Source organism: Argentina anserina, chromosome 1, assembly GCF_933775445.1.
Source record: "Argentina anserina chromosome 1, drPotAnse1.1, whole genome shotgun sequence".
NCBI lineage: Eukaryota > Viridiplantae > Streptophyta > Magnoliopsida > Rosales > Rosaceae > Argentina > Argentina anserina.
This window is the reverse complement of record NC_065872.1, coordinates 23,134,597-23,152,134: the sequence shown is the minus strand read 5'-3', so window position 1 is coordinate 23,152,134 and position 17,538 is coordinate 23,134,597. Positions and strand designations below refer to the sequence as shown.

Here is a 17,538-nt window from a genome sequence, read left to right as displayed (position 1 = left end):
GATTTTCAACCAAATGTTTTTGTGCGGTTGGCGCAGTTGCAGAGAGAAAGAGAGAGAGAAAGTGTGAAAAAGAAAGAGGGAAAGAGAAATGGAGTCTGAGAGAGAGAGACGGTTTAGCCGGTTAGGTTTTGAGTGACATGTTTGTAATAATTTAAACTTTAAAGGGTAGAGATTTTGCACATACTCTTTTTTATCAGAAGCCCAAATTAGGAGGCCAAATTAACATTTTGGGTCTTTAAATGCCCTTAATTATCAAACCCCAAAAACAAAAATCTCACCATACAAAAGATTTTAACAAATAAGAACATAAGCCCAAGTCCAAGCCCATAATTATGTGATCCTAAAACTAACTAATTATTGGATGTTGAAATATCACTGATTTCGCGAAAATTACCATAATACCACACCATTGACGGATAAGTATCTCCCTCATGTTTTTTCAGTTATTTTTGAAAACTTCAAGTTTTCTTGCTAAATCGTCGACAATTTGGAGAAGATTTAAACTACAAAGTTATTCCTTATCTTATGAGCTTTCATTTGAGAATAGTGAAATATATATTTTGAGAAACTTTGGAATTTCGTATTTTAGCCACCATGAGCAACACAAGCATGATAAACCTTTTAGAAGCAGTAACATGGTGATTTTAATAGTAACAGTTGCTAACAATGACAATTATGAGTGCAATAACATGATTTGATAAGTAGCAAATGGTAATCAAATGTAGTCTCAACTAACGGTAGCAATAACACGTAACCACATGAACCTTAATAGATATAGTAGCAAAAAATTATGAGTGAAATACGATGATTAGATGAGTATATCCGCATGCAATAGTAAGAATGATGAGATTTGTAGAAAATGAAGTGGAGCGGCGGATTAGATGAGTAAAAACGTATCAGCACACCAAAACGAGTATGAGAGTGTAGTAGTATCTAGGCTGCACGGAATCGGATACGGGTACGTGGAAGCGAAACGTTTGGAAACGCGGAAGCGTGTTTTTCAAAAAATTTAGGAAGCGGGTACGTTTTGGAAACGTCGAAATAAAAAAAATATAAATATATATAAATTATACAAAAAAATATAATAATAAATTTTTAGTTTAAGTAACTCAAAATCTCAAATAAAAAAACATAAAAAAAACCTTTATATTTTGGAAACTCGCGTTTCCAATTCGGAAACTCGTGTTTCCATCGCGTTTCCAATTCAGAAACTCGCGTTTCCACCGCGTTTCCAAAACTCATTTTTCTGGAAACACGTTTTCGGCACGTTTCCGGGTGTTTCCGGGCGTTTCCGGCCCGTTTCCGGAGTGGTTCCGCTTTGGAAGCGGGAAACGTGGGTGTATGCACATTTCCGTGCTTCCTGGAGTAGTATAATCGAACGAGATTGCAACCCTAGTTGTCGACCATTATAAATTTGTTTTTTCCGGGCCGAGCTTTGCAATGCCGTCTCAGACCGGTTTCACGGTTCTTGGACCCAGTCTCCCCAGAGCCGAGATGGCTCACTCAACGGCCCAAAGTAAGCAGAGATTGTTTCCGCCGCGCCGTAATGGGTGCTGGTAGCAACAGATTCTTCAGCCTTCTCTCCACCACGACGCCGCACCCTTCGCCTCTCCAACTCCACCACCGCTTCCCTTGTCTCCTCCTCCTCCTCCGCCTGTCTCGCCACTCTTCCCGCCCCCCTCTCTCTTCTCGCCGCCACCACCACTCACCAACTCTCTCTTTTCGCTCCTCCTCCTTTTCTACTCCCAAATCATCCTCCCGTCACTGCAACGCCTCCTCTCCCGTTCCCCCCGCCGCCGACCCACCTCCGCATCCCTGGCCGGAGTGGTCCCACCTCCTTACTGTCCTCTCTGCCGCCGGCTATAATGAACTCCACGGCCAAGACGCCTTCACCGGAGACTTGCCGGACCACTTTGTCCGCGCTGCCCGTGTTTATTTGGGCTTTGCTACAGCACGACCCGGCCTTCTCCGCTTTCTTTCTCAAAGAGATTTACAGGTTGTGGTCGAGGGTGGGTCGCCCTTTTTGTTCCAGTTCAGCCCGGAGGATGACCTCATTTGTCGTCCGAGGCGATAATGTCAGTGTGAGCTCTGTTATTGATGTCGGATTACTAACTATGCTCTCGAGTAATTTGAGTAGTGTTTTCTAACTTGGTCTTGTGTATGCTCCTATGTATAGGCCTTCGATGATGATAAAGCAGAAACGGTTGATTTGATGAGATACATTTTGAGTTATGCTAGCAATCCTGTTGTTTATTCAGAGCGAGGCAACTTCTACAATTGTGAAAGTGTCGAATCGTCTGTCCGTAATCTGTTGAGAGAGATGACAAAGCTTTGTTATAGCGCTCCAGAGTCCAACTCTGTTGGGACAGTAAGCAAAACAATTGAAATGAAAGAAGATGACTGGATTTGCTCAAGGTAGATAACTTTTTATGGCCAATGGGCACTGAGTTCGTGGGTTAGGTCTTGTTAACGATTCAATGCATTTTGTATGAAATGATTGTCGAATATAGGCTTGCTTGTTTACTTGACATATCTTTTTTCCACACTTTTCATGTACTGTTATCTATTATGAGCAGGTGCAATTTTATGAACTTCGCAATAAACATGAAATGTCATAAATGCAATGAGGCAATGAGGCAAAGGCCACACAGACAGCTGACTGGCAGAGAGTGGGAGTGTCCTCAGTGAGCATTGTTTCTTTGTTACATCTTCCAATGTTTTTATCTGCGTTTTCTTGTATAATGACTTTGAGAATTACTTGGTCAGATGTGATTTCTTGAACTACGGGAGAAATGTGGTATGCTTGAGGTGTGATTGCAAGCAACCCCTGGATATCGGCACCATTAAAGCTAATTTAGATATTGGATTCGACAATGTAGATGAACCAGATAAGGCTGATATCAATAGCAGGCTGGCTGCCAATGAAGAGAAGGCACAGCGGTGGTTCAGTAAGATTTCTCAGTTGGACAGAACTTCTGACATCAGCAGTATGATATCAGATGAAGATTTTCCTGAAATTATGCCATTGAGGAAAGGTGTAAATAGATTTGTTGTCAGTACAAGGAAGACACCATTACAGAGGAGACTGGAAAATATCCAACACCAAAGAATGTTGGATAGTGATGAAATCAAGGATCTCCAATTGGGAAATGCAAATAAGTCACATGGTACTACTACATCCAGCCCGAGATTAGATACTATTCGTGGTGGTTCATCTGATTCTGAATCAAATACTACCGCTACCATTCCTGGAGAACAAACTGATACCCCATCTTTTATCTCTAGCGCAAGTTCCGCACAGTATCAACAGCACAGACGGAGTAACTCAAATGATGCTCCCTTTGTGCCATTACCTGCAGATGCTTTTGGGAAGAAACCCAAAAATTCTTATACAGAGGAGAGTGGGAAGTTAGTGAGAGACCAAAATGAGTCCATCACTCTGAAAGGCCGTGAATTGGAAGGCATTTCAGGTAACAATCAATTTGGAAAATCAGAAGACAATCTTCTATCTGGAAAGTTCATAAAACAAGTTGGCAGCAGGAACCAAGATAAGGAACAAGCCGAAAAATCTGAGAGATGGTTTAAGAGGGTTGCAGAGTTGCACGATGTTACAGATCTTGCAAGTGCAATTTCTGACGAGGACTTCCCCGAAATTATGCTGGTCCGCAGAGGACAGAATCGATTTGTGCTCAGCAAGAAGAAGGATCGCTCTTTGTCTTCTCCAGAATACAAGAAAGGTACCAGTATGGAACTAGCTAACAGTGCCAACTATGTTCCCTTCGTTCCCTTCCCACCTGATTACTTTGCTAAAGTAGACAACCCACAAACAAATGGGACGCCTATTGATAACAAGACTAGTGTCGAGGCGACTCCGACTATGATGCCAGAGAATCCTCCAAACAAATCGTTTTAGACCAAACCTGGGAAGCAGAATGCTGGTCATAGTCAAAAGACGAAAGTCGGGAAACCCATGTTGCCAGACTTGAAATCTAGACCTTCTGAAGATAATCTTGGGAAAAAATGGACTAGCTCTGTAAATGGAGCCCCAATGAGTGGAAGTTCTTCCATAAAGTTTGGTAATCCTAGCACTAATAGCAGGTATAAATTCAACAGTGGATCTTCAGGGAAAGAGAAATTTGATGAGGCAGTGAAAACACAGCATCCGTCCAATGAACAAAATATTAGACAGTGCTGGACAGGGAAGAGTCTGGAGGGGTCAGCAGTGAAGGAACCAAATCCTTTAGATATGTCAGAGGCAAACGCAGAGAGATGGTTTAAGCGTGTTGCCCAAATTAAAGACATTTCAGAAGATTCCTGATGAAGATTTCCCTTCAATAATGCCAATGCGCAAAGGAGTGAATCGGTTTGTGGTCATCAAGAGGAAAACACCTCAGGAGAGGAGGCTGACGTCTCCACAGTACATAAAAAGCCTTCCTGTAGTGAGCTCTGATACAATGAAGGAAGATGATGGTATCTAAGTTTGAAATAGTAGTTCTTTTGTTGTTCCGGAAGCTTGAGATAAATGTCCTTATGTTCTTTTGTTTCCGAATCATTTGTACTTCCGAAACTATTGTAACCATTTAGTGTTATAGTGTATGCTGTATATGGATTGATATATTGTTGTATCGAAAAAAAAAAGGATTAATATATCTATAGAGATCCATTCATTGGTACCTGATTGGAAGCCATGATTTTTCTTGGTGGTCTATTACTTCTCTCTTTACTCTGATCTGATCTACTCTCTTTACCTGATCTGACCTACACATGCTCCTGATATCTTGTTTATTACTTATGTATGTAGTTGTTTTTGAATATTTTTCTTTTTGAAACCAGATTTTTCTATGAGTGCTTCTATTCGTACCCCTCACTTGGCAGATTCTACCCAAAAACAAAGCCAAAGTAAACGATGCTATAACTATTGTCCGAATGTGTTCCAAATTTACTTTACAATATGTTAATTTGTATCAGAGGAGGTCTGGTGGTGACTCTATAATTTTGATTATACAAATGGAGGAGAGGATAATTTCTGGTGACATTTGTTTGAAGAGATTAGAGAACAGGTTTTGTTAAGAGAATGCGGCTGCACAGTTTTTTTTCCTCATCTTCTAGAGCTTCGATATTTAAAGTTCATTGTTTTTTTTTTTGTCCAATCTCTGTGTTAAAGCTACTCAATCTTCTCCACTAATTGCTCAATCTCTTTCATTGACTACCTACTGTTATGTTTATATCTATGTGCATCAATTATGCTATCTGATTGATTGCTAGAATCATCAGTTACATATTTGTATTCATAGCTGTCAATGATGGTAATCAATACTAGGATATAGTGATTGTAGTATGAAGTCTATATATTTGTAAATCTTGTATCATTCAAGATTAATGGAAATCATTTTCTACATGGTATCACTAGTTTAGGTGTTTATCGATTCTTTTTCCCATCTTGTTTCATCCCAAACCTTTCATACTCAATCTTCAAAATCATTCTTATTCTTCCCTTCCTATGGCTACACTCATGTACCACAATAGTCATAACAACTCCCTATCACGACAACAACAACATTTTGTCCCTCCCTCAAGAATTGTGATGCCACAAATGCACAACGTAGTCAACCCCTTTGCTTCTCCTCCTTGGGCAGTGCGTCATGAATTTTATGGCCCTCAATGGTGTCCTAATTGTCACTCTAACTATCATGAGTTGTCTCACTGTCCACACCAATATTCCGGCCCAACCACTATCTCACCATTTGCTGGCCTTTACTCTGTTACCTTGGCACAAACTTGATCTCCTGGTGCTCTAAAAAGCAACCTACCATTGCTCGTTCTAGCGAATCTGAATACCGGTCTCTCTCTCATGCCAGTGCCGAAACCACTTGGTTAGCCTTCTTGCTTTATGAGTTAGGTGCTCGTATCCAATTTCCAATTCTTCTACATTGTGATAATCTTAGTGCCACATATATGGCTAATAATCCAGTTTTTCATGCCCGCTCTAAACACATAGAGTTCGATTATCACTTTGTTCGTGAAAAAGTGGCGCTTGGTAGTCACCGGGTCTGTTTCATCCCATCTATTGATCAACCAGTTGATTTACTTACCAAACCACTTCACAAGCACCGTCATGCTCTCTTTGCTAGCAAACTTGTCAGTTCGGGACCATCAAGTTTGCGGGGGGATGTTAAAGCTACTCAATTTTCTCCACTAATTGCTCAATCTCCTTCATTGACTACCTACTGATATGGTTATATCTATGTGCATCAATTATGCTATCTGATTGATTGCTAGAATCATCAGTTACATATTTGTATTCATAGTTGTCAACGATTGTAATCAATACTAGGATATAGTGATTGTAGTATGAAGTCTATATATTTGTAAATCTTGTATCATACAAGATTAATGGAAAACATTTTCTACACTCTGCGTAAAAGAGACGCACTCAATTTATCAAAGAAATTTTTATCCCCAAAGAAAGAAAAAATTATGTCTCTAGCTGGGTTCGAAGGAACATCGGTGTTGAAAATCAAAAACAGCTATAGAGGTAAGGATTTTGGTTAAAAGAAGTAAAGAACAAAAATTGAATTTCATAATGACAAAAGTTATTATTGGAGGTCCTAAATAGCCAAATGGGAGGAATGAATAAAAAATGGCTAAATTTTTTGGTACTAAATGGAAATTTTTCCTATATGTTTGCATTAATTTGGGTTTTTTCATTGTTTCGGATTTTGCTTGGTTTTTCCTAGGCTTAGTTAGTTTGTTTTCGTTACTTATTTTAGGCTGGAACTTTCTAGTTTTGTAATGAAGCTCTTGCTTCTGCCTGACTTAGAATAAGTTGGTCGTGCGGTGTTTTCGCCTTTCAAATACAATTTCCACAAATTTGTTTTTTTTATTTTTAAACTTGATATATTGCTATCTCCACGACTCCACCTCACTTGCTGCGAACTTGTTACCAACCATGTCTCCTCTGTGGCTGAAAAAGCCGGCAACAGCTCTCAAGTCTTCCTTGGGCTTCATTATTTTCCTAATTTTTGACTTTCTTGACGCCATCCCCTGTATAATGTTCCGATATATTGACCACTTTTTGAAGGGCGGCCCGGCTCTTGTTATTGTGGAGGCAACGAAATAGCGGAGCAGGTCAGGAATGTGGTTGGTGATGAAGAAGATAACCAGCTTTCAGATACTCTATACCGGAGGAAAAACGTTTTCAGGGAATTGGGTATTGTTGGACTTGCAAAACGTTCCCTCGAAACAAGTGGCGGCAGAGTTGGCAGGTGGTCCGACTGTGGATGTCACTTGTGTTTCATGGCTGAAAGATACTGATCACAACTTACATCTTGTTGTTAGGCACCTAGGCTGCATGGAATCGAAAGCGGGGACGTGGAAGCGAAGCGTTTGGAAGCGCGGAATAAAATAATATATAATTAAAGATATTAACCTGTATATATAATATTACAAAAACAAAAAAATAGCATATGTTATACTTACCATCAAGTAGTGATCAAACCCATACCAACTCAATTTGGACTAATCCTATATATATAAAAAAACTCAATTTGAACTTCATGAATGGTGTATCAATTGGAAGTTTCGACATCCCCGAAAGGCTTTCTGCATGAGGATTGAATCCAGTTCACTTGCATATAATTAGTATTACAGTGTAGTTTGAGAACTCACAATCAGGTTTTCTGGTAGTGAAATAGGTGAAGCAATGAAAAGCACAAGTAGAAATAGCTTAAGCAAAAAACATTTCGGCGAGAAAAGGTTATGAAGCGACTATATATTTCCAAACCACCTTTTTCTCGGAATCGCGCTTCATCCGAGAAAAAGGTGGTTTGAAACAATAAAAAATTATAATAAAACATTCTTAAAAAGTCAGAAATAAATTCTATTTTCGAAATATTGTCGATCGACACTAGTAGATATGATCGATATATATATTTAAGGATCCTGTAAAAATTTCATCCGTTTTGAACATGGTTTGATCGTTTGTATCTACTGTCAACAAAAAAAGAGAAGTTTTAACATAATAAAACCTCATTGACCGGGGCTTTGCCAAATGTGTTTCCTCGTTGCGACCACGCACGATCGGTGACAAAAATTAGGTGATTTCAAATATATAAACAACTTTTCGCATTCGCATCTTGGTAATGGGTCCCCCCTTAATGCATATTAGTGTTGTTTTTGATTTACCGGAAATTCTGACGGTCAAACAAAGTCCGAATTAGATGAAATTTTAAAATGGTCACTAAATATATATACCGATCACATCGGATGATGTCGATCGATTCCGAGAAGTTTTTTTCATATAGTCGCTTCATAATGCGATAGTTTTATTATAAACATAATATAAAGGTTATGATATATTAGCGGACACTTCGGCGATCGACAACTCTAGTTAGAAATATGGTCGATCGACACCAGTAGATGTGATCGGTATATAAATTTAGGGAACCTGTAAAACTTTCTTCCATTTTGGACATGGTTTGATCGTTCGTACCAACGGTCAATTAAAAAAGAGACGTTTTGACATATTGAAACCCCATTGACCGGGACTTTGTCAAATTGATTTCTTCAGTGCGACCACGCACAATAGGTAACAAAAATTATGTGATTTTAGATATGCAAACGGCTTTCGGCGTTCGCATATTTGTAATAGGTCCTCCCTTAGGGCATATTAGTGGTGTTTTCGATTTACCGAAAATTCCGACGGTCAAACGAGGTCCGAATTGGATGAATTTTTTACAGGGTCACTAAGTATATATATCGATCACATCGGCTAGTGTCGATCGATCCTGAGAAGTTTCCTTCATATAGTCGCTTCATATTACAATAGTTTTATTCTAAACCTAATGTAAAAGTTATGATACATTAGTGGACACTTAGGCGATCACCAACTCCAGTTCGAAATATGGTCGATCGACACCAGTAGATGTGATCGGTATATATATTAGGGACCCCGTAACAAATTTATTTATTTTGGACATGGTTTGACGGTTGTACCTACGGTCAACCAAAAAAGAGGCGTTTTGAGATATTAAAATCCCCCTTGACCGAAGCTTTGCTAAATGGGTTTTCTCAGTGCGACCGTGCACGATAGGTAACAAAAATTAGATAATTTCATATATGCAAACGGCTTTTGCATCTTTGTAATAGGTCATACCTTATGACATATTAGTGGTGTTTTCAGTTTACTGGAAATTCTGACTGTCAAACGAGGTCCGAATTAGATGAAATTTTTACAGGGTCACTAAATATATATACCGATCACATCAACTGGTGTCGATCAATCCTGAGAATTTTCCTTCATATAATTGCTTCATAATGCGATAGTTTTATTATAAAACCTAATATAAATATTATGATACATTAGTAGACACTTCGGCGATCGATAACTCCAGTTTGAAATATGGTCGATCGACACCAGCAGATGTGATCAGTATATATATGTAGGGAACCCATAAAAATTTCATCTGTTTTAGACATTGTTTGACCGTCCGTACCTACGGTCAACAAAAAAAGAGGCGTTTTGACATATTAAAATCCCCATTGACCGGGGCTTTGCTAAATGAGTTTCCTTGGTGCGACCGCACACAATTGATGATAAAAATTAGTTGATTTCAGATATGAAAACGACTTTCGGTGTTCGCATTTTGGTAATAGGTCTTCCTTTATGACATATTAGTGTTGTTTTCGGTTTACCATAAATTCCGACGGTTAAACGAGGTCCGAATTAGATGAAATTTTTACATGGTCACTAGATATATATATCGATCATATTGGCTAGTGTCGATCGATACCGAGAAGTTTCATTCATATAGTTGCTTCATAATGCAGTAGTTTTATTATAAACCTAATAAAATATGTATGTATAATATTTTATTATTTGACGGGCTATTATGGGCCGGGTCTTACGGGCTTTTGGCGGGCCGGATTTCATACTTATAATCTAAGCTCGACCCTTTATCCATGGAAACGGGTTTTGACGGACTTTTTCGCGGGCCGGGCTGGGCCGGCTAAAAGCCTATCGGGTTTGCGGGACTTCCGCGCGTTTTTTCGGATCCGCAGGCTAAATGATGAGGCCTAGCGTGCATAGTATGATAGAAAGCTTTATTCGTATTTCTGATGTTGAAAAGATTAGTTTTTCTGTCTGACCTCATGAATGTTGTTGCTATCTTATGATTCATAGCTGTCTCTGAGGATTGCGGAGTACAAGCAGTCGAGAATGTGATATTCCTTCACCGGTTTCTTTCTTCTTCCTCATTTTGGTCTGAAACAGTATTTCCAAACATTTCGGAACCTGTGAGTCGGCATTATAGGTTGTTTGCCATAGATCTATTGGGATTTGGTTCCAGCCCGAAGCCGAGGGAGTGTTTGTATACTTTGAAGGATCACTTAAATATGATTGAGAAATCTGTCATCTCCCCCTTCCAGTTGATTTCTTTCCATTTGGTTGCACACTCCATGGGTTGTCTGATTGCAATTGCATTAGCTGCTAAGCACTCGCACTTGGTAAAATCAGTCACTCTTGTAGCACCTGTAAGTTCACCTGAACTTGCAATATATCGAGCCTTTCTTTGCTTTCTTCCTGTTCTTTCAGCTTCAAAACAAATTTAATTTGTATGGGACTTTGTTTGCAGCCTTACTTACCTTCTAAAGATGGAGTTAGTTTAAGAGTGCTTCACAAACTTGCTGAAAGGAAATTGTGGTCACTTTTCGTCTTTGGAACATCATTTATGTCATGGTATGAGCATCTGGGTCGATGTGTCTGTTTCCTTGTATGCCGCAACCACAGGATATGGGAGAGGATTGTTAAGTTAATCACTTGGAGAAGGTACTAATACGATCAACAAGGAAAAAAAAGCTATTGTGTTTCAAATTTTTACTTTTCAACACAGATTTATGGTTACCAGTTTACCACTATTGAAAAGCAGGACAAAACCAAATCATTTTTCAACTAATTATGATGATTATTATAATATGTTTTTCTATCATTTGATCACAAGAAAGTTAAGAGAGTTGGGTCTGATTTACAGGGATCTTCATTTTATGACAATGGACTTGAGTAGGCACACCCATCACTCAGCATGGCATTCCATGCACAATGTGATATGTGGGGGTGCAAAATTAATGGAATGCTACTTGGAAATTATAGGCAAAGCTGGGGTAAAAGTATGTGTGATCCATGGAGATAGAGACCAGGTTGTTCCTATAGAGTGCATCATCAACATTCAGACGGCAGTTCGTGATGCACAAATTAACATCATAAAAAATACTGATCATTCTTCTGTAATCCTTGGCCGTGATAAAGATTTCACTCTCCATCTAGAACGCGTTTGGGCCGCTTCCTCATACTGATGGCATTGTTTCTAACCTGAAACTTGTACACTCTTAAAGAATATAATGTACAGAATATTTTTGCTAGATTTGTATCAAAGTCTAGAGCTTGATTTAACTGTTTGTACATTCAAAATAAGAAAGAAGCATACATGTTTAAAAGGTGAGCATTAGCAAACAATTGTTTAACTTGAAACTTTTACTATATCTGTATGGCATACAACCCTGAAATAATATACATAGGGAAAGTTCTTGTAATGCTTCCAAATAGTAGAATTTCCAGTGACTGTAGAAAAAATGATGAAAGTTGCCAAAAACTAAAAGTTAATAGAGGGATCTTTCCGCAGTTATAAAAATTGATTTTTGTTTTCTTCCGTTCAGTTTCTGTGTGCGTTCCTGATTTACATTGGTGTGGACTCGTGGTTTTAGGAAGAGAGAGTAAATATTTGAGGCGTCATTTTCGTGGTTGGTTTCTGGCGTCTGGTGGGGAGTCGGCTTTGGTTGGTATACCAGATCCACTCGTAAGTCACAACCCATGAGCTATTGACCTACCCCATTCTCATTTCAACACCCACATCAGATATCAAACACTCTCCTACTTCTGCTCCCCCAGTTCCTCAGGATCGATAGAAACAAAGCTAACATGAATCCCATGGAGTTCATCGAGTCACTGGATCCTCAGATCCTTGTGGGTGTATCTGTTGCTTTTGTCGCCATTGTGGTTGCGGCTTTTCTCTTCTCCTCCAAGAAGCCCAAAGGTTTGTTATTTTTTTTGTCTATGTTTACTGCCCCCATCACTTGTTTGTCTTCTGTTCTTGCAAGAAAATGTATGATCTGGGATATTCATGTCAGTTTAAGTATCCAGCTGGCCTCTTTCATGTACTCCTTTACTTCCATCACTCAGTAAAATTGTGAAGAACGTGGAGGACACTAGATATAAACTTAAACTCATTCAACACAAACTGTTTCTCTCCTCATACTTGGGCCAAACATTATATATAGGAAACTAGTTTCAAGCCAGTATGAAAATGCTTAAAAATTTTGTTCTTTGTTTTTGTTTTGATTGAAGCAGCCTTAGATATCAGAACTATGTGCTCCTCACCTTCACTGTTTCCGGAAATCTGGTATATGACTATTTTTAAGCATGTCGTTTTGGATAAAATTAAAGGACTTGTGGTTGAATTATGTAGAATTAGGGAATGCGTGACATCGATTTACATTTTATAGGTTCAAAGTTAATCCACTGAGCTTGTATTGAACGGATTGTTTTTGGGGTGGACTAACCAGTGGATATTTATTTTTTCCTTTTGTTCCCTCGTTTTGTGTTTCTATTTCAGTAGCTTTGAGTTATGTAAGTCTGTCTGCAATCGGGTGAATTTAGTAGCCAGTGTTTAGCTGGTTGTTGTCCTTTAAGTTTGGTTATTTTGATCTGCTTTTGTATCTTCTGTGATGTGTTATTTCTTTCTGCGACTACTTCATTTTTATAAAAGAAGTTGGAATCTTCTCAAGAAAAAATATATCCAGTATGTAACCAAATTCATGTTTGTTATGTTTAATTGGCTTTCTGGCACTGGAGGAGATAAATACATATCTGTCCTTTAATGTCTACTGTGAAAGTTGAATCTTTTGACAGTCTAGGAACATTGGGAATCATTCACCATAAATTTTAACCCTTTGCTTTCGCTCTTTTTCATTCTTCATGTTACTTCATTTCTTTTTCAGTGTGAATTACAACTCTTATGAAAGTTTCTTTTCTGTTCTGTGTACTTTATATCTCTTAAATGTACAAAATGTGTGGAATTATGCTTCACTATCTTGTTAACTTGCTTATCTGGTCGAGTGTTTTTATAGGTTGCTTAGATCCCCAGAATTTCAAGGACTTCAAACTTGTCAAGCGTACACAACTGAGCCACAATGTGGCAAAGTTCAAATTTGAGCTTCCGACACCGACTTCAATTTTAGGTCTTCCAATTGGACAACACATAAGTTGTAGGTATGGTTTATTGAGATTGACATTCTATACGTCTTTCAATAATTGCTAATCAGATGAGTGACTATCCACAACACTGAATGGTGGTCAGATGTGCTAATAGATAAAAATAGAAGTTTGTTTAGCTAAAATGTGCATAAATATAGAACATTGTAACCTCTTACATTAGCTACTTTATCAAATAGGGGCAAGGATGGCCAAGGGGAAGAGGTTATAAAACCTTATACTCCAACTACATTGGATTCTGACGTTGGATACTTTGAACTAGTGATAAAGGTAATTGTCTAATCTATTTTTGAGTTTATAGAGAGATACACCTCATACTTTTACTTTGTTCGCAGCACAAAATCATGGATATGGTTGTTTTATCTTTGGTCATCTATTTGTCTTAGATGTATCCTCAAGGAAGAATGTCACACCATTTCCGTGAGATGCGTGTTGGAGATCATCTTGCTGTCAAGGGACCCAAGGTACATGCTCATAGTCTAGTAATTAGGTAATCTCTCTAGGCGGGTATTTATGCACGTGTGATTGTAGTTCTAGAGTGTGTTACTCATATCTGGCATTGCTCTCATATCTCAGATACTTCGTAATAAAATAACATTGGCACGTATTGGATTACTTATTGTTTGGAATATATTCAAGAGTCAAAGTAAGGCTTTTTCAACCTGTCCATTTGATGTTAATAGAAACTTGAAATGTTAATTTTCATTGTGAATGTTACACGATACCATAGATACTAGAATTGATCGTGTTAACTCTGCACTTAACGCGTTTCCTAACACAATGCTTTTGAATTGATCGTGTTAAACTGTTGCAGCAAGTAGAGCCTGCTATTCGTAGGTCGCCTATGTGACTACATAATTGTTATCTTGCCTGAAATTAATTTATATACTTTTGTATGAGGTACTATGGTCCTTTTTACCAAGTTAATCTATGGAATTTCTCTGATACCAGGGCCGTTTTAAGTATGTGCCTGGCCAAGTCAGAGCTTTTGGGATGCTTGCTGGAGGCTCTGGAATAACTCCAATGTTTCAGGTATGTACATGAAACTGGTAATAAATGTCTGGATTCTTTACAGTTAAAAACTAATTTTCTTTTTGACATCTGCTTTAGGTTGCTAGGGCAATATTAGAAAATCCAAAAGATAAAACAAGGGTTCACCTGATCTATGCGAATGTGACCTACGAGGACATTCTTTTGAAGGTACCTCCTCTCTTCTTTGTATCAACTATCAAGTATCATCTTGCGCACTTTATTGTGTCTTATGTTTATGCTTAAGCTTCGGGTTAAGTTACATCTGACTGCGTGCAAAGATCTTGGTTTAGGCCCAATATCGTGGCATCGGGTTGAATGCTCAGTTGGTGTCTAATGGCTAGTTGATACTATGGTTAGCACATATCCAGTAAATAAAATAAAGTAAGTGGTAATTTGGGATAGTTATGACGCCAGTGGACAGCTAATGATCGTGGATGTTATAAGGTAGCAGGTCAGTAATGGATAAATACATAAGATTGCACCAGGGTACATTAATCCCACTAATAAGAAACAGATGGCATGGAGTAACTTTAGAAGCCTAAGTTTTTAATATTCAAGTACTGGAAAGTAAAATGAGTTCTTACGGTATGTGATGTTCAGATGAATGTTTTCTACCTTGTACTTTAAAATTTAGGCATCTGGTGCCTTTCTTGATAAAATGATTTAAGTTTTGAAAATCTTTTACTCAACTGGATTATTCATCTTGAAGCCAAGGACCTTACGAAAAAGAAACATTACTTGTGATCAGCAATTTTCCTTTAAGGATAAGTTTGTCCTTCTAATTGATGACTTACATTGGGAATATTAGAATATTCTGCTTTTAATTGAGATGTCATTGGCGACCCGTTGTGTTTGTAACTTCTCCTATGTGGCCTCATAGAAGGTTTTCCTTATCATGGGAAGGTGAGTGTTACTCATCTGCTTTCAGAGCAGGCCTGTAAATCTGTTTTCCAGTTTTTTTTTTAATTATTGAGGATGCTGTTTGTTTCTGACTGGATTCATAGAGCATGGAAATTTTGAATTTGAAGTATTTGAGGGTATAAATTGTTGTTCAGGTATTTTTATTAAATTTATTCCTCTGTATCTGCAGGATGAGTTGGATGGCCTTGCTAGTACTTATCCTGATCGTTTCCAAATCTACTACGTACTGAATCAGGTTAGTTGCCTTGCTCTTGCGTTCCCATATCATTTGTGTTTCTTTCCCATATATATCTTACTCCTTTCTTGTTACTCGAAAATATATAGAAATTTGAGATTACCTTTTATTTAGTTATTAGATATATTATGCCACTGTATACTTTCTTAATTGTCAATTTGCATGAAGATGGCTGTTAGTGATTTAGAAATAATTACAGTATAACTATAAGCAAATATATTGGAAAACACTGTCAATCTTAAGAGCATAAACATCTTCTTAGTACAATAGCCTCTAGAGCTTTCTAATGCACTGAGTTGGACCAGATATTGCATTGCAGTTCCTGGAATGCGTGTCTATTTGTATGCTTTTTGGGACATTATATCAATTAGAAATTCTGTAAGAATATAATTAATCGAAATGTTAGTGGATGTGATTAAGTGCAACTTATATCAAGATGTGAGTTATAAGAATTGGTGATCTACACAAATAATATTTTAAGTTCTCCTCATGGAGCTTGAGGACCCTCTGAAACTGTTTCTTTCATTTGAACAGTATATCATGTTTTTCTTTGTTGAGTATACTGCAGCTCATGTTATAAATGTCAAGAGATTCGTGCATATGACGATTAATTTATTTTTCTCCTAACAAAATGTTACTTCTCAGCCTCCTGAAGTATGGGATGGTGGTGTTGGATTTGTCTCAAAGGAAATGATTCAAACCCACTTGCCAGCCCCTAGCCCTGATATTCAGGTAAGAAACAAATAGTAGATCTGTTGACATGCCCTGTAAACTTCTGTTTTGCCACTTAGATTTGAAAATCGACTGAGCTTTGTTTGATATGTTAATGCTGATTTTGCCTCTGGATTCTGTAGATCCTGAGATGTGGTCCGCCACCCATGAACAAGGCCATGGCTGCTCATCTTGAATCACTTGAATACGAACCTCATATGCAGTTTCAGTTCTGATCCTTTCTTTTGGTCCTTTTCCAACACTACGATAAGCTTCCATGGTTAAGAGTTTGTAATCCTGTGCATTGGAGCAAAGTGAATTTGACTAATTCTTGCTAGTATGAAAAAATTCACGGTTTCCTTGGCTGCGGTACTAAAATATTTGATGATGTTGGAGCAAATCAACTATGGTTTGAATGTGACATTTCCTCGAACTTGTCTTATCTTTAAATTTTAAGTAGACATGTGATGTCTTGTAGATATTTCCATATTTTTTCCCTTCAAATTACTGACATTTCTATGATCTTCGATATTTTAATCATTGGAAGAGAGAGTTCGAGAGGCTGGTGTCGCCATATTTGAAATTTGAAGTCTTGGGGTTCATCATAATTGACCTAGCCGCACACTATGATTTTTGTAGGGCTTGCCCGAGTATGTTTTCTCTTGCTCAGGCGGCTAGAGGCTCGTGTGACTGAGTTTTGTCTCATAACGAGTTTGATAATGACATGCTCACGAGTTCTAAAATGGCATGCTCAGGGTGGCCTTCTTAAGGCAACGTATTGATATTTTATTAAGTGAATAGATGGTCATTATATATGACACATGAATACAAAGTAGTGATAAGTGACTTCCTCCTTCTAGGGCAATCAAAATTCATATTCTCAAAAAAGGAGGGCATTAGATGCCTCCGGAACCCTATTGGTCCATGAAACATCCCCATACAGACTTCAGTGTCGGAACTAGGAAGTACAAATGGGTATTGCTAATTTTAAGGTAGCAAAGTTTTTAAGAATAGTGTAGACACATGAAATTTAATTAAGTAAATTATCTTCGTTAAATAATTAAATCGACCAAGAGCCCGACAAAATTGCACACGTGGCCAAAAGTCAACAAAGTTGGTGCGGATCCTAATAAAACTCATGTCAGCACATAAACAGATGATCGTAATCGAAGCTACGTGATTCCGAATTGCATCAGAAAATTGAATGTCATTGACGATTTGAAATGGTAATTGGACATTTGATTAAATTAATAAATTTCTAAACGGTCATAATTAAATCAATTATTTTCTGTTTAATTTAGTTATGAGAATAACT

General features: G+C 38.0%; 3 protein-coding genes across 3 annotated transcripts; all 3 read left to right on the top strand.

Moving 5' to 3' along the window:
• The first annotated feature begins 1,546 nt into the window (after window positions 1-1,546).
• LOC126788402 (zinc finger protein VAR3, chloroplastic) lies at window positions 1,547-4,582 on the top strand. The gene is given in 6 exon segments (XM_050514393.1): window positions 1,547-2,031; window positions 2,033-2,075; window positions 2,177-2,415; window positions 2,577-2,684; window positions 2,767-4,308; window positions 4,310-4,582. Coding segments are annotated over 6 exon segments (2,586 nt in total). The 3' UTR covers window positions 4,479-4,582.
• Window positions 4,583-6,949: 2,367 nt separating this feature from the next.
• On the top strand, window positions 6,950-11,349 carry LOC126804236 (probable lysophospholipase BODYGUARD 4). The gene is given in 6 exon segments (XM_050531956.1): window positions 6,950-7,070; window positions 7,073-7,286; window positions 7,288-7,349; window positions 10,181-10,530; window positions 10,632-10,825; window positions 11,028-11,349. Coding segments are annotated over 6 exon segments (1,263 nt in total).
• Window positions 11,350-11,754: 405 nt separating this feature from the next.
• Window positions 11,755-16,656, top strand: LOC126788813 (NADH--cytochrome b5 reductase 1). The gene is made up of 9 exons (XM_050514826.1): window positions 11,755-12,086; window positions 13,180-13,321; window positions 13,504-13,594; window positions 13,711-13,788; window positions 14,276-14,356; window positions 14,435-14,524; window positions 15,447-15,512; window positions 16,158-16,244; window positions 16,367-16,656. The coding sequence occupies exons 1-9, from the start codon at window positions 11,972-11,974 to the stop codon at window positions 16,457-16,459; spliced, it is 843 nt and encodes a 280-aa protein (XP_050370783.1). The 5' UTR covers window positions 11,755-11,971; the 3' UTR covers window positions 16,460-16,656.
• Window positions 16,657-17,538: the final 882 nt, after the last annotated feature.